Source organism: Scyliorhinus torazame, chromosome 14 (genome assembly GCF_047496885.1).
Source record: "Scyliorhinus torazame isolate Kashiwa2021f chromosome 14, sScyTor2.1, whole genome shotgun sequence".
NCBI lineage: Eukaryota > Metazoa > Chordata > Chondrichthyes > Carcharhiniformes > Scyliorhinidae > Scyliorhinus > Scyliorhinus torazame.
The window spans coordinates 219061289-219083191 of NC_092720.1; the positions used below are offsets into that span (position 1 = coordinate 219061289).

At 50.5% G+C, this 21903-nt stretch overlaps 1 protein-coding gene across 1 annotated transcript in view; it reads right to left on the bottom strand.

The window, feature by feature from the left end:
- LOC140389168 (uncharacterized) overlaps positions 1-21903 on the bottom strand; it is a 70959-nt gene that overhangs the window by 32218 nt on the left and 16838 nt on the right. Inside the window, exons 7-9 of the mRNA XM_072473329.1 lie at positions 18379-18560; positions 11575-11670; positions 10054-10350 (exon numbers count right to left, since the gene is read on the bottom strand). Of these exons, the coding sequence (XP_072329430.1) occupies positions 10054-10350; positions 11575-11670; positions 18379-18560 (575 nt within the window). The remainder of the gene's footprint in view (positions 1-10053; positions 10351-11574; positions 11671-18378; positions 18561-21903) is intronic.

The window sequence follows — 21903 nt, forward strand, 5'->3', positions numbered from 1 at the left end:
TTAATGTCCAAATTGCCCTTGGTGTTGGGTGGAGGTGTTGAGTTTGGGTATGGTGCTCTTTCCAAGAGCCGGTGCAGACTCAAAGGTCCGAATGGCCTCCTTCTGCACTGTAAATTCAATGATAATCTATGATTAATCTAGGACAAAGGATCGGCACAACATCGTGGGCCGAAGGGCCTGTTCTGTGCTGTATTTTCTATGTTCTATGTTCTATGTTCTATGTGACGACCGGTTCTCCACATCCTCCACCTTCTCCTCCAACTGCTTCTGGTGGTCCTGCATCAGCCCCATCTCCACTGCCATCGAGGTGACCTGGTCGTCGTGTTCCCCCGCCAACTCCTCCAACGTCTGGATTGCCCGACCCTGAGCTGCCAGTCTCGTCTCCACGCGGTCAACCACCGCCTTGATCGAGTCCACCGCCTGGACCAGGTCCTCCAGACTCTCCTTTCGTTGCTGGGTGAACTCCTCATTCAAAAAGCTCACCAGCTGCTCCGTCGACCACTGAGCCGGCAAGGCCACTTCCTTCCCCTTCGCCATCTCCACGTGCATTTCCAACTCCACACCCACTTCGACCAACTTGTTCCTTCTTTTTCGGGCACTTCTGGTCCTCAGCTCCATAAACTAGAGGGTCAATCTCCTCGACTCACACTCCTGAACCTTTTTCCACTTGAAAACCGGGGGCAAAGCCCAAAAAAGACCGCCACGAGCAGGAGCTACCAAATGTGCGACCACTCACTCCGTGGCTGTCACCGGAAGATCGGTAGGACATGAACTTTACTGAAACTCAGTGCAAGTTGGGAAAATTACTCAGCAAAGTGTTTCTGGTCAATTTGTAATCAACTATTTACAGGATTCACAATCGGGGTAAAAAGCTGTCAGGAGCAGATGGTGTCCTGTCCATCAGAAAATTCAACAGCCCTTTCCCGTTCCCAGTGTGGAGAGGAATGCTGGATGTCATTAACCCTGGTAAAACTCAGATAAGTTCCTCTGTCCTGATTTATATCTTGGGCTGGATTCTCCGCCGTCAGGATTCTCCATTTTGCCGGCAGCCCGGAGGTTTCCCGATGGTGTGGGGCTGCCCCACAATGGGGAACCCCATTGACCAGCCGGCGGGACGGAGAATCCCGCCGGCGGGGGGAACCTGAAATCCGGTGCGGCCGGACGGAGAATCCCGCCGGCGGGGTGAACCTGAAATCCGGTGCGGCCGGACGGAGAATCCCACCGGCGGGGTGAACCTGAAATCCGGTGCCGCGGGACGGAGAATCCCGCCGGCGGGGTGAACCTGAAATCCGGTGCGGCCGGACGGAGAATCCCGCCGGCGGGGTGAACCTGAAATCCGGTGCGGCCGGACGGAGAATCCCGCCGGCGGGGTGAACCTGAAATCCGGTGCGGCCGGACGGCGAATCCCGCCGGCGGGGTGAACCTGAAATCCGGGGCGGCCGGACGGAGAATCCCGCTCCTTATATTTGAATCATTATATATATAAATATCAAAGAGAGTTTATGTTTAAATGATTTTTTATAAAGAAATGAGGATAAAAATGGTCCTGATTGGAATTAAAGTCTGATTCATGCACCTAATCCACTTTCTAAACATCATTCTCAGCTCGGTCAGCTGAAACTGTCGGCTCCCCAAACATCACCAATACAGGAACTCTCAGATGAAGCTCTGTCTCCAGAACCCATCCATACTTTACAAACTTCAGCAAGTGGAAACTCCGCCATTCCCAGCTGAACCTTTCCTCCCTGAAAATCCTCATCCTCCTGATACATCTCCACCTTGTGGACCAGACTCGTGTCCATGACCAAGGTTGGTGCAGGAAGCCTGGGAATGAGGCTTTGTCTGCCTGTTGAGGGAGGAGGAGAGCTGAGGGGGATGGAGTCAGCTGCTGTTCACTGTGGGCCTGGGGAACAAGCCCTGGATTGCAATCCATTTCCTCAAAGTGTCAGCAAAGCCCATTTTCTCAATTGCCTTGAGGAAACATTGCACTCACTCCAGATGAATATCTTTTATACATCCAGGGAGAGGATTAAGGTAGAGGTTTGTCTGTGGAGGATCACATTGAATAACCACCTCCACATGTGGCCTCATATCAAATATTATGGCCGGGATTCTCCATTTGGGAGAGTAAGGGCGCGATTCAACTAAAAGGGAACAAAGTCCCAGAGCGAGAGTATTTAACCACGTGTTTCCCGGAGCTCGCAGTGCCGAGAAACACATGGCGATAAAACGCCCCCCACGTTGGGTAAGGTGCCTGTGGGGAACACGGGGCCGAGGCCGCACATCGCCCCGTTTTGTGCAGTGAGGAGCTCCGCTCGCTGGCCCCCGGCCACATCCCCAGAACACCCCGGAGCACCAGTCCGGGGAAGACACCGACTTCTCGTCACTGCTGTCACCTGCACCCTCCACCATCTCAGAGACTATCACCTCGGGGGGCATTTTAGTGAAGAGGCTCCTGGGTCACCTTCTGGTGCTCACTTCACACAGGCTGCAGCACATCAGGTGGAGGCAGGGACTCCCGAGGGAGCGGGCGGTCGGAGGGCTGCCCGATCCCAGGAAGCAGCTGTAATCCGGACAGGGATCGAGCTTCTAGAATGTACGGCGGGGGCAGGGCCCCAGGACACTTGAACGTCCCACCTGGGGTCCCCCTCAGTGAGAGGTGGCAGGAAACAGGGCCAGAAGTGTGAGGCCGCCGTGTATGTCAGCTTACCCAGTGAGTGAGCCGTTACCACTCACTATCTCCCCAAACCCCCTCCCCACAAGCTATATGGGCCTGTGAGGCGGATTGGCCGGCACACATGCAGGGATGACCCGGGCGGACAGTGGAATGTGATCCTAAAGGCAGGAGTCAGACTGTGTCAAACGATGAGGAGATCCAGAGCTCATCTCCCAGCGAGTCGTCATCATCCTCCATCCCGCGGACAAGACCCGCTGATACTGCCAACCCAGCCAACACCCTGTGGTGATGCTGGTAGGACCCTCGGAGGGAGGGAGGAGAAGCTGGGGTAGTGGGATGGAGTGAGGGGAGGAGGGACAGGGAAGGGAGGAGCCACAGGGAAGGGAGGAGCGACAGGGAATGGAGGAGGGACAGGGAAGGGAGGAGGAACAGGGAAGGGAGGAGGGACAGGGAAGGGAGGAGGGACAGGGAAGGGAGGAGGAACAGGGAAGGGAGGAGCGACAGGGAATGGAGGAGGGACAGGGAAGGGTGGAGTGAAGGGAGGAGGGACAGGGCCTGTGATGTGGGGAGGCTCTATCCTCACCGATCATCCCTGTCGACAGGGGTACCGGTGGGTGACGAAACCCGTGTCAGCGACAGGCTCTCTGGCCCGTGTCCTGTTTCCTCCAGTGGGGTTTACTGTGGGTCTCCTCACTGGGTGGGCCGTGCAGGGTGGCACCTGGTTGTGGGGTGGAGAGGGTCACCGTGTGCCTCCAATCGCCTCCATGCTTCGAGGCTTGTGTGTGGGCAGGTCCTCTAGATGGGGGTGAGGCTGGGCAGTGTGTGTCTGCTGGGAGCTTAGCTGCAGTGTGATGTGGGTCCTGGGTGTGACACATCCACCATATCCCTGTAACCCAATAACCCTTCCTCATCTTTTTGGTCACTAAGGCCAATCCATATAATCTGCACGTCTTTGGACTGTGGGAGGAAACCGGAGCACCCGGAGGAAACCCACACAGACGCAGGGAGAACGTGCAGACAAACAGTAAAATGAAACTGCTGTACATATTGCCAGAACTTACTGTTTTTGTTATTAATTTGATCTGCTGGTCAATTGAACAGGGAAACATGGGGCGAAATTCTCCCCGAACGGCGCGATGTCCGCCGACTGGCGCCCAAATCGGCGCCAATCAGACGGGCATCGCGCCGCCGCAAAGGTGCGGAATGCTCCGCATCTTTGGCGGCCTAGCCCCAATATTGAGAGCTAGGCCAGCGCCGGAGGGATTTCCGCCCCGCCAGCTGGCGGAAATGGTGTTTGTTGCCCTGCCAGCTGGCGCGGAAATGCGGCGCACGCGCGGGAGCATCAGCAGCCACTGACAGTTTCCCGCGCATGCGCAGTGGGGAGAGTCACTTCCGCCTCCGCCATGGTTGAGGCCGTGGCGGTGGTGGAAGGGAAAGAGTGCCCCCATGGCATAGGCCCGCCCACGGATCGGTGGGCCCCGATCGCGGGCCAGGCCACCGTGGGGGCACCCCCCGGGATCATATCGCCCCGCGCCCCCCCAGGACCCTGGAGCCCGCCCACGCCGCCTGGTCCCGCCGGTAAATACTAGCTTTAATTTACGGCGGCGGGACAGGCAATTTCTGGGCGGGACTTCGGCCCATCCGGGCCGGAGAATTGAGCGGGGGGTCCCGCCAACCGGCGCGGCCCGATTCCCGCCCCTGCCCAATCTCCGGTACCGGAGACTTAGGCGGGGGCGGGGGCGGGGGCGGGATTCACGGCGGCCAACGGCCATTCTCCACACAGTCAGTGACCCAGAGCCGGGATCAAACCTGGGATCTCGGCGACGTGAGACTGCAGTGCTAACACTGCGCCACCGTGCTGCCCTAACCAGGAGGTCATTCTTATCCTCTCTGTATTCGGAATCCAGGCCCAGATTTTTGAATTCAGCTCCTGACACACAGCAGGATCCCAAACTGGGAAATTCACTCTCCCAACCTGGGCTTTTTGGAATATTGTCCAGACCGGCTGGGTGGAATTTCCCGATAGGGTCTTGGTGTGTGACAGCAACATAGAAGTGGAAAGTTCAGGATCGTGTTTATTTTCTCTCCATTGTTTCTGATCCAATTCTCTTTCAGTTGTGAAGAAAGGTCCTGCCTGAATTGTCTGATCAGCGAGTGTTTAAGCATTTTGGGTTTTTGGTATTCCTGCCAGTACCAGGTATCCAGCAGCAGGTGGCGATATTGCGCTGTAAAACTTCACTGAACTTTGTACAGCCCAACATCACCATCTTCTGGCTGAAAGTGGCACTACAATGCAGGGGAAAGTTCATGATATTTCATTTTTTTTAAATTTTAATTCTGACATTTTTATTTGTGTTGTTTTTGTTTACAGTCTGATTGGGATTTTACAATTTTCAAATTAAACAAACACATTTAGTGACAACCTGTTGTCAATGGCGGTTTCTGACCCCCAACCCGACCTCTGCCTCTGACCCTGATCACAGGGTCAAGTCATTGTGATGTCAGGGATGATGTCACCATCCCTCGGCCCTGCCCCTTTTCCAGATCCGGTTCAGAACCGGAGCAGATTCTCAGAAACTGTTTTTCATCCAAAGTCTGTCTGTGTGTAACTGTGTGTGTGTAACTGTGTGTGTAACTGGGTGTGTGTGTGCGTGTAACTGTGTGTGTAACTGGGTGTGTGTGTGTAACTGTGTGTGTAACTGTGTGTGTGCAACTGTGTGTAACTGTGTGTGTGCAACTGTGTGTGTGTAACTGTGTGTGTGCAACTGTGTGTGTGTAACTGTGTGTGTGCAACTGTGTGTAACTGTGTGTGTGCAACTGTGTGTGTGTGACTGTGTGTGTGTGACTGTGTAATTGTGTGTGTGTAACTGTGTGTGTGCAACTGTGTGTAACTGTGTGTGTGCAACTGTGTGTGTGCAACTGTGTGTGTGTGACTGTGTAACTGTGTAACTGTGCGAGTAACTGTGTGTGTGTAACTGTGTGTGTGTGACTGTGTGTGTGTGACTGTGTAACTGTGTGTGTAACTGTGTGTGTGCAACTGTGTGTAACTGTGTGTGTGCAACTGTGTGTGTGTAACTGTGTGTGTGTGTGTAACTGTGTGTGTAACTGTGTGTGTGTGACTGTGTAACTGTGTGTAAGTAACTGTGTGTAACTGTGTGTGTAACTGTGTGTGTACGACTGTGTGTGTGCGACTGTGTGTGTGTGACTGTGTAACTGTGTGTGTGCAACTGTGTGTGCAACTGTGTGTGTGTGACTGTGTAACTGTGTGTAACTGTGTGTGTGACTGTGTGTAACTGTGTGTGTGTAACTGTGTGTGTGCAACTGTGTGTGTAACTGTGTGTGTGTGTAACTGTGTGTGTGTAACTGTGTGTGTAACTGTGTGTAACTATGTAACTGTGTGTGTGTGTAACTGTGTGTGTGTGTAACTGTGTGTGTGTGTGTAACTGCGTGTGTATGTAACTGCGTGTGTGTGTAACTGTGTGTGTGTGACTGCGTGTGGGTGTAACTGTGTGTGTGTGACTGTGTGTAACTGTGTAACTGTGTGTTTGTAACTGTGTGTGTAACTGTGTAACTGTGTGTTTGTAACTGTGTGTGTGTGTGTGTGACTGTGTGTGTGTAAGTGTAACTGTGTGTGTGTGACTGTGTGTGTAACTGTGTAACTGTGTGTGTGTGTAACTGTGTGTGTGTGTAACTGCGTGTGTGTGTAACTGTGTGTGTGTGTAACTGTGTGTGTGTGACTGTGTGTGTGTAACTGTGTGTGTGTAACTGTATAACTGTGTGTGTGTAACTGTGTGTGTGTGACTGTGTGTGTGTAACTGTGTGTAACTGTGTGTGGATGACATCATCAAAATACACTAATCTTTTCACAAATTTAGAAAAGACCTTACGTTGTTTTTATAGAACTGTTTAACTATTAATTAAAAGGCATTTTTTTCTTGGAATACAATGCGATAAATTCTGTGAGAATAATAAAGTTTCCTTTAATACTCGTCAGTGGAATCGCTCCTGGAGTGAAGATGCCTTTCCTCACAGTTTACAAATTGAAAAATAGTTGGGGTCTCAATATGAATTGGGATCTGGTTCAGGTACCATAACAGGGAAAATTGAGTCAACGAGGGCTGGGATTTTCCTGCCCTTCCCATTAGTCGAGGAATGGGATCCTGTGGTGATGCGTGCCACTGGCTGACCAGGAAAATTCCACTGGCTGGACTAGAACATTCCACTGGCTGGACTAGAACATTCCACTGGCTGGACTAGAATATTCCACGGGCTGGACTAGAATATTCCACTGGCTGGACTAGAATATTCCACTGGCTGGACTAGAACATTCCACTGGCTGGACTGGAACATTCCACTGGCTGGACTGGAACATTCCACGGGCTGGACTGGAACATTCCACGGGCTGGACTGGAACATTCCACTGGCTGGACTAGAACATTCCACTGGCTGGACTGGAAAATTCCACGGGCTGGACTGGAACATTCCACTGGCTGGACTAGAACATTCCACTGGGCTGGACTGGAACATTCCACTGGCTGGACTGGAAAATTCCACTGGCTGGACTAGAACATTCCACTGGCTGGACTAGAACATTCCACTGGCTGGACTGGAATATTCCACTGGCTGGACTGGAAAATTCCACTGGCTGGACTAGAACATTCCACTGGCTGGACTGGAAAATTCCACTGACTGGACTGGAAAATTCCACTGACTGGACTAGAACATTCCACTGGCTGGACTGGAAAATTCCACTGGCTGGACTAGAACATTCCACTGGCTGGACTAGAACATTCCACTGGCTGGACTGGAATATTCCACTGGCTGGACTGGAAAATTCCACGGGCTGGACTGGAAAATTCCACGGGCTGGACTGGAAAATACCAATGGCTGGACTGGGACATTTCATCCCAGGCATATTTTCCTTAGGCCGGAATTATCCCACCACACATGCCGCCCCCTCTTGCGTGGCCACCAAAGAACCCGCTGTGGAGAGTTGACTTCGGTGGGACCGGAACACACCGCGGGCAGGAAGCACGTGAAATTCCCACCTTGGTGTTCAGATTAATGAGCAGCGGTCGCATTGAAATGCACAATGGTTAAGGGGCTTTAGAGAGGTAGGGATGTTGCGGCCTGTCAAGGTGAGACCCGCCACGGTAGATTCGGTGGCCTAGCCAATGACTTTCAGTGGGAGTGGATGATCCTGGCAACAGGGGGAACTGGAAAATCCTGCCCAGAGTGTATATTGGGAGAATGTTTGCCCTGGTTGGGGAGAATAGAACTAGGGATCACAATCTCAGAGTGAGGGATCAACCATTGGTTACTGGGAGGTCTTGTGGTGCAGTGGGTCAGGTCCCTGGCTCTGAGTCAGAAATTCCAGGTTCGAGTCCCACCTTCGGACCTGACGGCCAAGAAAGGTGCGTTCAAAACGTGGCCAAACAGGCTGATTGTTCACCTGTAAATCCTTCCAAACGTGCCAATGGCCGGTGGTAAGAGCGGGAGAGACTCCTGGTCAGTCACACATGATGTGGAGTTGCGCCCTCTCAAGTTATAATGTGGGGATTTCAGATATATTATCGTGTATATATTTGGTGCAGTCAGGGTTACGGTGCGTATGACCGCTGCAGTCGTGTTTTTAAAAATCCTGTTTGCAAGGCAGCCAGAAGTGCAATTAAAGCATTGCAAAAGTTTGGGCTCATGTATTTATGCTTATATTAAGGGGGTTCCCTGAGGAGAGGTAATTCGAAGGAAACAAAGTCCCCGAGCGAGCACATTTAACCACGTGTTTCCTGGCACTCGAGCGCTGAGAAACACGTGTTGAATAAGGGGCCTAAAGAGGGCCTGCGTCGCCAGTACCCCCTGTTGCAGCGAGAGATTGGGACGCCATTTTAAATGGGGCTGGATTCTCCGATCGCTGACGCCAAAATCGCATTCGGCGATCGGCCGGAGAATCCACGTTCACCATGTTTGCGATGCTCCACCGCCTCGAAAATGGCACACTCGGGGAGTACGCCGCACGCTGTCAGGACGGCCTCAGGATGTCACCTGAGGCCCTCTCCTGATGCTCCGTCCCCAATGGGCCGAGTCCCCGACGGCATCGCTCGCGCGTGCTCGCACCATTCAGGGATATCGCGTGGCGGCTGCGGTCTCAGTCGGGGGGACGCCACCACAGTCGGGAGAGGGGGCTGTTCCACTGTCAGAGGGGGCTTCAGCAGGGGCAGCGGGGACTGGTGGGGGGTGGTCCGGGGAGGGTGGCGAGGTTGGTTACATGGTGGCAGTTTTTGGCAGACCGGATCCACCCACGACTGGCGCCATGTTGCATGGCGCGGCCACCACAGGCCATCGCGGGCGGGATTCACCTTGCAATGTCTCGCGAGATTGCTTTGAATGTCACAAAGCATGGCGAGCCGGGTAGATACTGGGAGTGGGGGCTCCCGGCTTTCACCGCACACTGCACCGCAGGGAAATGTTTTTCTGGCACAGTGTGGCCGGAAGATCGCGGCCACTGTGTTCAGCTTTGCAAGGTGATGGAGATAATGGGAGGAGCCAGGACTGAAGCAGTTTCTGGGGTTTCAGTGCAGTTTTAGGTTGGGATTTGAACAGAAGACAAGCAGCTGCTCCCAACACAGTTCAGTTAAAGATCTGCCTGTGGACACACGAGCGGTGTCTTTCCTAAACAGTTCAGTTAAAGCTTTGACTGGGGACAGGCCAGAAGCAGCTGACCTCAAGACAGTGAGTTAAAGATCTGCCGGTGAAAAGGGTTGGCAGGTTAAGAAATACGTTGAGACAGGCAAGAAACTGCAGCTGGTTCCTGAGGGATATCACTCTCTCAAAGTGGTTTATCCCTTTACAACAAATATTCCTGAATGTTCTAACTGTATTTCAAAGTGGATTTTGGTTTGAGATGGGTTTGTTTGAGTGGGAGTAAAGATAGCGGTTCAGAGTTATTGTGTCACTGTTTTCAGAAACATTGTTCAACTGTTAATTGAAAGCTATTTGTATTGATAAGGTTAAAGGTATTGAGACTGTGTTAGTAATAAAGTTTGTTTTAATATGCCATATCCCTGTTTGTGGGCGAAATCACTCCTGCAGCGAGGTACCCTTTCCTCACAGTCATACAGATTAAATAGAATATTGGGGTTTCTGTCTGGTATCCTAGCAACTGTTGGGATCTGGTCCGGGATCGTAATAGGCCCGAATGAGACGGGGAACCTCCTTCTGCCAATCAACGCTCGTTGGAGCTTGAAATGGCAGTTGACGTGTCGGAGTCAGCGGGGACGTATTCCGAACAATTCAGGAAATTCCGGGAATTCGCAGCAGATCTGTCAGCCTTCAGTTCTCGTAACTGGCAAGGTTTCAGGGTTTTTTTTTAGCGCAACCTGCATGATCTCGGACATGGTGTCAAGGAAGCGGCAAAGAAAAAAAAACAGATAAAGAGCTACCATTAAAAACTTGATGTTGTCTTGTTCCCTCAGCTCTTGTTCAATATCCTGAACAGCAGTGGAAAGCGATGAGATTTCCTCCGTTATCTTCTCAATCCTCTCCTCCATCTCCTGACTCTTTTCCTCTTTTTCCAGTTTCAGACCTTCCAATACAATCCTCTCTTCCTCACGGAGAAACTGGTGAAGTTTCTCAAATTGGGCGTTGATCTGTTTCTCTGCATTTGTCCCTTGGTCCTGGAGAAAGAGGACAGAGGTTGATAAATAGAAATGAACATTCCAAAAACGTTGTGCAGTTTTCTTCATAAGAATTTTCATAGAATCCCTGCAGTGCAGAAGGAGCCCATTCGGCCCATCAAATCGACACCGACCCTCTGAAAGAGCACCTCACCTGGGCCCAATCCTCTGCCCTATCCCTGTAACCTTACCTAACCTTTTGGACACTGAGGGGCAATTTATCCTGGCCAATCCACCTAACCTGCACACCTTTGGGCTGTGGGAGGAAACCAGAGCACCCGGAGGAAACCCACGCAGACACGGGGAGAACGTGCAAACTCCGCACAGGAAGTTACCCAAGGCTGGAATTAAACCCGGGTCCCTGGCACTGTGAGGCTGCAATGCTGACCACTGAGCCACCGTGTCGCCCCTAGAGTAAAACCCTCTCTTCGGGGAGGCAGTGGTATTGTCGCTGAACTAGTAATTAAAAGAGCCAGGGAAATGCTCCAGTGACCCAGGTTCAAATCCCACCAGGACAGGTGGTGAAATTTGTATTCAATAAAATCTGGAATTAAAAGTTTGATGACGACCATGAAACCATTGTCGATTGTCCTAAAAATCCATCTGGTTCACTAAGCCCTTTAGGGAAGGAAATCTGCCGTCCTTACCTGGTCTGGCCTACATGTGACTCCAGACCTACACCAATGTAGTTGGCTCTGTGCCCTCTGCGATACCCACATCCCTTAAATTAATTTCAAAACACTGAGGATTGTGTTGCTGTATTGTATTGAACTCGGGTTTTACCAGAACATGGGAGATTTGCTGAAGTGATATTTTATTTTGGTGACGAATAGAACATAGAACACAGTGCAGAAGGAGGCCATTCGGCCCATCGAGTCTGCACCGATCCACTTAAGCCCTCACTTCCACCCTATCCCCCTAACCCAATGACCCCTCTTAACCCTTTTGGAGATGAAGGACAATTTAGCATGGCCAATCCACCTAACCTGCACATCTTTGGACTGTGGGAGGAAACCGGAGCACCCGGAGGAAACCCACGCAGACACGGGGAGAACGTGCAGACTCCGCACAGACAGTGACCCAAGCCGGGAATCGAACCTGGGACCCTGAAGCTGTGAAGCAACAGTGCTAACCACTGTGTTACCCTGCTGCCCATAAATCCACCTAACCTTGAACTGAATATTGAACTGGTCAAAGAAAAAGAAAGAGTGACATCAAAAGTACCTGAATGTGGTTTAATATTTTCTCATAATCACTTCTCACAGCGTTACAGTCCTTCTTCTTCTCCTGGACTGGCTTCAGGAAGGTTCGCAGCTTCGCCTGAATAAAGAACATCAATTAACGTGAGCATACCATAAATATCTGAAAATTAAATTCCATTTGGTTTATACAATGGAAATTCTCACTGACTTGAATATAGAAAATGAATAGGTTCCTGTTTTCTATTCACTGGGATGTGAGCACTGCTGTCCCGGCCAGAACAAATTCAAAATTCAATTCCAGAATGTGGGGCCCACTGACTAGACCAACATTATTGCCCATCCCTAATTGCCCCTTGACAAGGTGGTGCTGAGCTGCGGTCTTGAAGCCGCTGCAGTCCCTGAGGTGTAGGTACACCCACCGTGCTGTTAGGGAGGGAGCTCCAGGATTTGGACCCGGCGACACTGAATGAACGGCCGATATATTTCCCAGTCAGTATGGGGAGTGAGTTGGAGGGGAACCTCCAGGTGGGGGCGATCCCAGGTATCTGCTGCTCTTGTCCTTCTAGATGGTGGTGGCCGTGGGTTTGGACGGTGCTGCCTGAGGAACCTCGGTGAGTTCCCGCAGTGAATCTTGTCGATGGTGCACACGGCTGACACTGTCCATCGGAGGTGGAGGGAGTGAATGTTTGTGGAAGGGACGCCAATCAAGCGGGGCTGCTTTGTCCTGGATGGCGTTGAGCTTCTTCAGTGTCGGAGCTGAGCTGATCCAGACAAATGGAGAGTTTAACATCTCACTCCTGACTTGTGCCTTGTAGACGGTGGACAAGCTTTGAGGAGTCAGAAGCTGAGTTACTTGCCGTAGGATTCCTAATCTCCAACCTGTTCTGATAGCCAGAGTATTTATATGGCTAGTCCAGTTCAGTTTGTGGTTAACGGTAACCCCAGATGTTGATTGGGGGGGTTCAGTGATGTAATGCCATTGAATGTCAAGGGCCGTTGGTTAGATCCTCTCTTGTAGGAGATGGTCATTACCTGGCACTTGTGTGACGTGAATGTAACTTGCCACTTGTCAGCCCAAGCCTGGATATTGTCCAGGTCTTGCTACATTTGGACATGGACTGCTTCATTATCTGGGGAGTCATGAATGGTGCTGAATATTGTCCAGTCATCACCAAACATCACCACTTCTGACCTTATGATGGCTGGAAGGTGAAGGAGCTGGAGATGGTTGGGCCAAGGACACTACCCTGAGGAACCGCTGTACCTTAAGCAACTCCTGCAGTGATGTCCTGATGCTGCAACAATTGACCTCCAACCACCACAACATCTTCCTTTGTGCCGGGTATGACTCCAACCAGCAGAGAGTTTTCCCCCTGATTCCCATTCCCTCCAGTTTAGCTTGGGTTCCTCAATGCCATACTCGGTCGAATGCTACCTTGATGTCAAGGGCAGTCACTCTCTCCTCACTTCTGATATTCAGCTCTGTTGACCACTTTTGAACCAAGGCTGTAATGAGGTCAGGAGCTGAATGACTCTGGCAGAACCCAAACTGAGTGTTTGACCACCCCTAATTGCCCTTGACTGAGTGGCTTGCTAGGCCATTGCAGTGCCATCATGTCGCTGTGGATCTTGACTTAGAGGCAGACATGTGAGCCAGATTTTTTCTTTTAAACAACAATCGTTTCACGTCATCATTAGATTTTTAAATCCAGATTTTAATTTCATCTGTCATAATGGAGTTTGATAGATTTTTGACATTAAGGATAATAAAATCAAATAATTGACGAGAGTTAAGACCCAGACCAGCCAGGATTTGATTGAATGGTAGGACAAACATTTAGAGGCCGAATTGACTCTTCCTGCCCTATGTGGAGCTCCAGAATTTTATGAGGCCTCTTCTTCTTCACATTCAGCAGTTTGGGGTGGATTTGCAGATTGCTGTCTGGTGGTAAAGTTGGAACGAGGGATCAGCTGCTGTCCATAGGAACCATCTGATCTCCATTTGCTTTGCAAGCCAATCTGTGGTCTGAGGCATGGAGTTAACATTGAGGATATGTTGACTGGAATAGCTTGTGAGAAATGAAGTATCGTTCCACTTATTCTCCTGTTGACCCTGTTGTCCTACTTCTCTTTGGTAAGCAATCATGCAGTGGACATCATTAGAACTTAGGGACACAGTTTAAAAATAAGGCCTCTCACATTGAAGATGGAGATAGGAAATGTTTTTCCTCTCAGAGAGTGAATTTTTGGAACTCTCTCCCACCCCCCTCCCCCCGGGGAGCAGTGGAGGCAAGCTCAATGAATATTTTTCACAGATGTAGACAGGGTGTACATTAACAAGGGGAGTCAAAAGTTTCATTCGACCTGGGAGATTACAGGGATCAATAGCCCGTATGAGAGCTGAGGGGGGTGCATATCGACATGACTTGCCCTGACCTTCAAAAGTCTACCCTCGACCAGCAAAAGTTGCAAATGCTATTGTTTTCCCCAGTTTTAGATTTCTTTTGATAATAATGAAAACACTTTTACCGCTGGTCTGATTTGTTTAATCATAGTTACAGAGTTTTACACCACAGAACGAGACCCTTCAGCCCACCGTGACTGTGCCGGCCATTGGGACCTAATCTATTCTAATCCCATTTCCCAGCACTTGGCGGCCTTCTTGAAAGTGAACCCTTGGAAAGCAACGGGTCCTGACGGAGTCCCTGGTCGTGCAGTCAGATCCTGTGCGGACCAACTGGCGGGTGTGTTCGCGGACATCTGCAACCTCTCCCTACTCCGTTCCGAGGTTAAAGAAACTATCACAGCGGTGCCAAAGACATACCAGGCAATGCGCCTCAACAGCAACTGTCCAGTTGCCTTGACATCGATCATTATGAAGGGCTTCGAGAGGTCGGTCATGAGACACATCAACTCCACACTCCCAGAACCCCTTGATCCACTGCAATTCGCATAACGCCACAACCGGTCCACAGCAGACGCCTTCTCCCTCGCCCGACACTCACCCTGGAGCATCTCGACAACAAGGACTCCTACATCAGATTCCTATTCACTGACTACAGCCCTGCCATCAACACCATAATCCCGGCCAATCTCATAAAACCCCAAAACCTATGACTTGGCTCCTCCTTCTGCAATTGGATCATCGACTTCCTGACCCATAGACAACAACCAGCAAGGATAAACAACAACACCTCCTCCACAATAGTCCTCAATACCGGGGCCCCATAAGGCTGCGTACTTAGCCCCCTACTCTACTCCCTATACAAACACGGCTGTGTGGCAAAATGTGGCTCCAACTCCATCTACAAGTTTGCTGATGACGTGACTGTAGTGGGTCAGATTCATACAATGAGTCAGAATACAGGAGGGAGATAGAGAACCTAGTGGTGTTGTGTTATTACAACAATCTCTCTCTCAACATCAGCAAAACTAAGGAGCTGGTTATTAACTTCAGGAAGTGAAGGATCGTACACACCCCTGTCAGCATCAACGGGGCCGAGGTGGAGATAGTTAACAGTTTCAAATTCCTAGGTGTGCACATCTCCAAAAATCTGTCCTGGTCCACCCACGTTGACGCGACCACCAAGAAAGCACAACAGCGCCTATACTTCCTCAGGAAACTAAGGAAATTCAGCATGTCCACATTGACTCTTACTAATTTTTATAGATGCACCATAGAAAGCATCCTACCTGGCTGCATCACAGCCTGGTATGGCAACTGCCCGGCCCAAGATGAAAAGAAATTACACAGAGTCTTGAACACAGCCGAGTCCATCACATGAAGCCGCCTCCCATCCATTGACTCCATTTACACCTCCCGCTGCCTGGGGAAAGCGGGCAGCATAATCAAAGACCCCTCCCACCCGGGTTATTCTCACTTCCAACCTCTTCCACCGGGCAGGAGATACAAAAGTCTGAGAACACGCACGAACAGACTCAAAAACAGCTTCTTCCCCGCTGTTACCAGACTCCTGAATGGCCCTCATGGACCGAACTGACCTCTACACACATCTTCTCTACTGAGTCGCACTACACTCTGTGTGCTTCACCCAATGCCTGTGTGTCTGTATTTACATTGGGTATTTATGTATGTCCTGTATTTTTTCATGTATGAAACGATCTGTCTGGACTGTATGCAAAACAATACTTTTCACTGTAACACGTGACAATAAATCTAACTCAGATCAAATGTAGCCTTGTATGCTCTGGCATTTTCAGTGCTGATCTAAATGCTTCTTAAATGTTTCCGCCTCCCCCACCCTTTCAGGCAGTGAGCTCCAGATTCCAACCACCCTCTGGATGTAAAAACATTTCCTCAAAATCCCCTCTCAATCACCTGCCCCGAATTTAATCTATGCCCCGGTTATTAACTCCTCTACTAAGGGGAAAAGTTTCTTCCTATCTACCCGATGTCACTCATTGTTGTGTACATCTCTATCAGGTCTCCCCCTCTTCCCCCACAGCTGCCTCTGCTCTAAGGAGAACCGCCCCGGCCTAACCAGCCTCCCTCCATTGCTGACATGCTCCAGTCCAGGCGACATCCTGGTGAATCTCCTCTGCACCCCCTCCAGTACAATCACATCCTTCCTGTAGTGTGGCGACCACAACTGCACACAGTACTCCAACTGTGGCCTAATAAGCGCCATGAAAACCTCCCCGCTCTTATAGTCTCTGCTCAGGGAATAAAGTCTTCCTTCTTAACCACCTTACCGACCTGTCCTGCTGCCTTCAGAGATCTATGGACATGCACACCATGATCCCTCTGATCCTCTGTACTTCGGAGCATCCGGCCCTTCCCTGTATATTCGCTTGCCTTGTCAGTCCTCCCAAAATGTATTACCTCGCACTTTTCATGGTTAAATTCCATTTGCCACCATTCTGCCCATCTCACCAGCCCGTTTATGTCACCCTATAAACTCGGGCTGTCCTCTCTATTCACCACACCACCAATTTTTTTGTGACATGGGAGATCCCATTAGATCTCGGTGACGCAACAAGATCGGTAAATTTCTTGAGAGGCGTTCTCGCGAGATTTATGTTTCCCGGAATGTGTCGCCGGATCGAATGAGATCTTATGAGACGTCGCATTTTGAATCTCGCCCTCGCTGGGCAAGATCCAGATTAACATATTTAAGCGAGCCAATAGGCTCATTTAAAAATGTTGCCTCACGATTCTCACGAGGCCCAAGAACAAACACCTGGGAGAGCTCGCCATGCCGCCATTTAGCACTGGTACACACAAACCTGGACCAGGCATAATGGCACCTGGGGGTGTCTCCCAGGGCATAGGAGACTCCCGGGTAGTCGGGCTCTGGGCAGGTTCGTATCTTGGCATTCCCGCTTGGTACTGCCAACATGGCACTGAGCACTGTCACCCTGGCACACTGCCGGGCGCACTGCCGGGGTGCCAGGCTGGAAGTGCCAAAGTGCCCTGATGCTAGATTGCCTGTGCTAGGATCGGACCTGGTAGCGGCCTGCTCTCAGGAGGGATTGGGGTACTTGAGGACCTCCTAAGAGGTCGGTTGGGGAAGTGGGAGGAGTCCGGTATTGATTTGGTATCTGAGGAGAGTCAAGAGATCGTAGAATCATTGAACCATAGAATTGACAGTGCAGAAGGAGGCCATTCGGCCCATCGAGTCTGCACCGGCCCTTGGAAAGCCCACACCGCCATCCTATCCCGTAACCCAGTAACCCCACCTCACCTTTTTTTTTAACACTAAGGGCAATTGATCATGCCCTTTCTCTGCAACCCCATCTAACCCGCACATCCCTGGACACTAAGGGGCAATTTAGTATGGCCAATCCACCTAACCTACACATCTTTGGACCGTGGGAGGAAACCGGAGCACCCGGAGGAAACCCACGCAGACACAGGGGGAGCGTGCAGACTCCGCACAGACTGTCACCCAAGCCGGGAATCGAACCTGGGACCCTGGAGCTGTGAAGCAACAGTGCTAACCACTATGCTACCGTTTTTAAACTCCACCCCGATCTCTTCCTGCACTGACGAGCTGAGCTGGTTAGTTCAGGAAATGAGGTAAGTACGGCCTTGTCGGGGCGTTCCTCACCGGAGTCCTGCTTGAGAGCGGAGTTGTTCTTGGCGCTACTGGCACTGAGGCAGACCATGCTAAACGTGCCTGAAATGAAACTCTGATTTTGCACGTTAAATCATGCCCACTACCTCCCTACGGATTCAAAATAAATTTATTTTCCCACACTTCCAAATTGCTTATTCCTGTTAAAGCTGCCTCTGTCTGGGCTGTTCTTTCGGAAAAGGCCCGGAAAAATGGATCTGCCTCTGTTTCATGATCCCGGTTATTTTACCATATTGCCAAAGGCTGTTGGAGAGGTGTCGGTGATAGAACGATTCATGCTGGCACTAACTGCTTCAGATCTGGATCAGGCAGTTGAAGGGCTCGTCTACATTAATCAGTCTAACACTTGCACGTTTTATCCCTGGCCTCCGAAAACAACAATACAACTCGCAGCCCAAGTAATGGGCTGGTTTAGCACAGTGGGCAAAGACAGCTGGCTTGTAATGCAGAGCAAGGCCAGCAGCACGGGTTCAGTTCCCGGACCAGCCTCCCCGAACAGGCGCCGGAATGTGGTGACTAGGGGCTTTTCACAGTAACTTCATTGAAACCTACTTGTGACAATAAGCGATTATTATTATTACTAATGGCTCTGTAATGACATAAATACAAACACAGTATCAAAAATGTCTTAAGTATTGACAGCCAGGCCTCAACCCCAAGTCAATGAACACCATTGTGATCAGGATCGATTCTGTTAGGTCCCTCTGCTTTACACAGTATCTCCTCACCTTAAACTCTTCAGCAGCTTCTTCCAGCGGCAGCAACCCGTGGGTTTGGTGGCTTTTTGAACTCTGGCAAACAACACAGATGAGCTGATTGTCCGTTTTGCAAAACAATTTCACCTTCTCCTTGTGGAGGCTGCACAGCTCCTTCCTCTGATCGTTTCCAGCATCTCCCAAAAGTTGGACATCTCGGAGGGTTGCTCAGGTCCAACCGAGTTGAAAATTGGCGGTCCCGTATCAATTGGGCCACTTGTCAGTCGCTGCCGCTGGCTCCAGTGGCAATAAGTACATCTCAGAACAGGACAGGCAATTGTGATGAGCAGAAATGGATTGTTGAATAACCAGACTTGGTTCATTCATTTCCTTCAGGGATCCTTCCATCGTGACCGGGTGTGAGCTGAACATTTTTAAAAGGCGTTAAGCCTTGTGTGCTTTTATGCGCAAAGAGACTTGGGTGTATTCGTAGAAGGAATGCAGCAGGTTGACACGTAAGTTCAGTGAGCCATTAGGGAGGCAAATGGCATGTTGGCCTTTATTTCAAGGGAGTTGGAATACAAAAACTAAACCAGTCTTGCTGTAATTATGCAACATTTTGGTGAGCCTGTAACTGGATGGCTGGGTGGAGTTGAGGTCCCCATGTATCAGAAAGAATGTACTTATATTGCAGGCCGCATAGCCAAGGCTCAATAGATTGGTTCCTGGGATAAGGAGAGTGTCCTACGATGAGAGGCTGAGCAAACAAGGCCTAAATTCTCTGGAGTTTAGAAGGAGAGGTGATCTCATTGAAACCAACAAAATTCTGAAGGGGTTTCAAAGAATCATAAAATTCATAGTGCAGAGGAAGGCCATCGGGGCTGCACCGATTCTTTGAAAGAGCTCCCTGCCTAGGCCCAATCCCCCTTAACCTCAACGAGGGGCAATTCATCATGGCCAGTCCACCGAACCTCCACATCTTTGAACTGTGGGAGGAAACCGGAGCAAACCCACGGCGACACAGGGAGGATGTACAAACTCCACACTGACTGTCACCCAGGGTTGGGATCGAACCCAGTGTCCCTGGTGCTGCGAGGCAGCAGTGCCAACCACTGTGCCACCGTGCTGCCCGTTTAATAGGGTGGACCCTGAGGGATTGTTTCTGCGGGTCTAGGAGTCTAAAACAAGGGGAGCGCAGTCTCGATAAGAAGCTGACCATTTCAGACCAGGATGAGAAGAAATTACTTCACTCCAAGAGTTGTGAATCTAGGGAATTCCCTATCCCAGTGGGGCGTGCATGCTTCATCAATGAATATCGTTAAGGCTGGGATAGACAGATTTTTGGTCCTATTGCGCGTTTAACCGCTCGCAGCGCCGGGAAACACATAGTTATACAACCCAACCGCGTTGTATAAGGTTCCTCAGCAGGGAACGCAGCCAAGAGCACATCACACCATTTTGTGCACTAAGGACCACTTGCTGGAATTCCCCAGTGTAGCAAGAGATCGGGCATCCTGATCTCCGAGGACCCCGAAGCGACCACCGTCCCCAACCCACTTTAGGAGGGCACCCCAGGCCAATTCAAAAAAATGCCAGCTTGGCACCTTAGCAGTGCCAACCTGGCAATGCTCCTGCCAGCTGGTAGTGCCATCTGGGCACCTTGGCAGTGCAGGGTGCCCAGGTGTCACCAGGAGTGCCACCTGTCCAAAGGGCATGCAGCTGGAGGCCTCCAATCCCCAGGGAGGCCCCCACAAGCACCATCATGTCTGGTCCCTGTTTGTGGGGACCAGTTCTGTACAGCACTCACCCAAGCCTCTGAGGCAAAGGGGATGAATCACAAAGCCTCAGGTACCTGGGGAATCTGCACATTAACGCGAGACTAGCGGTCTCTCTCTGATATACAGATTTGCTACAAAGTGATTCCGCCCATTTACATCGTAACGCCTTGCGAGATCGCATTAGATCTCACCAGGCGTTGCGAGCTGGGTAGATCCTGGGAGCGGAGTCTCCCGGCTTTTATTTTCCACACGGTGAGCTGCTTTTTGGGCGCAGCGTGACCATTGGATCGTGGCAATGGCTTCAGTCACCCGCTATTTAATTGGAGAAAAGTTCCGGTATTGATGTCGGACAAGCAGTGGGATAATTTTGAGACTGTGCAGGAGTCAAGAGAGACAGTGGTGAATTAGAGCTTGAAGTTATGAGCATGCATGCAGAAGCAAGGAATGAGCACAGAATCCATATTGTAAAGATGAATGAGGTGAAATAAATGAAATATTATGAATGATTATGAAGCAGGAATATTTGTGCATCTGAAATGAAAAACAAAGAATGCTGGAAATACTCAGAAAACTCTGTGGGGAGAGAGACACAGACACTGTTATCGTTTCTGTACCTTCCATCGGAACAGGACACCATTAGAGATGTAACAGGTGTCATAATATACACTAGTATATCATGGTGCAGACACACACTGATGGACACACAGGAGGACCAATCAACACACACAACACCGCAGCCAATCACCAGTGAGAGCACACGCACTATAAAGACAGGGGGCATCAGAGTTCCCGCTCATTCGAGTTGCAGCTAGCTAGGAGGACAGAGCTCACAGCCTGTAACACAGACATTCACCATGTGCTGAGTGCATCGACTGGTTAGGACAAGGCAAAGGTCTTTAGTTAAAGCTGGTATTGTATTAACCCACAGTTCAAGTATGTTTAAACAGTTAATGATTCAATAAAATAGTGTTGCACTATTTCAAGCGTTGGTGACCTGTATGTGATCCAGAACACCCAACACATCATGATACCAGGAGTTGAGGGATATTAGCACTTCTTAGACCTACCTGCAAATGATCTGCCTTCCGCCAGCATTCCGTCATCCTGCAACATGGACAACATCAGCCCGCCGCCGCCGCTCCGCTTCGCCGGCAACCTCGGGGCCAACTGGAAGATTTTCAAACAGCGCTTCCAGCTCTTTCTCGAAGCCACGGACAGGGAGGGCGCCTCGGACACCAGAAAGATTGTTCTTCTCCTCTCCACGGCCGGGGGCCATGCCATCCACATCTTCCACATCCTCGTCCCCTCAGGGAGTTTCTCTGTTTCTGCCTTGAAATGAGGCCCAACTAATCCCCATCCACCAGCACCCTCCTCCGACCTGGCTCAACCTGTTCTCACGTCGAACAGCTTCTCCACTCATTGCGCTCACCTCCTCCAAATACAATTTGTTGCTATGGGAACAGGTCTGCGTCCAAGTTATGTTTGCACTTTGCAGGAGATGTGCAACATCTCTTCCTGCAGTCCTGCCCAGACCCCTCCCTTGTTTTTCCAGCAAGTTGATTCTTTACTTTATTACCACGCCCGTTTGTTTTGCACCATCAGCCTTTATTTGTGATTTAACATCTTCAATTCTCTGCCCTATTACAGTCCTTAACTTTAGTTCCCCCCCGACCCACTTTTCCTGCCTCAGGACTTTAAAACAAATCTGTTTCGTGGTTAGCTTTGTCCAGTTCTGACAAAGAACATAGAACATTACAGCGCAGTACAGGCCCTTCGGCCC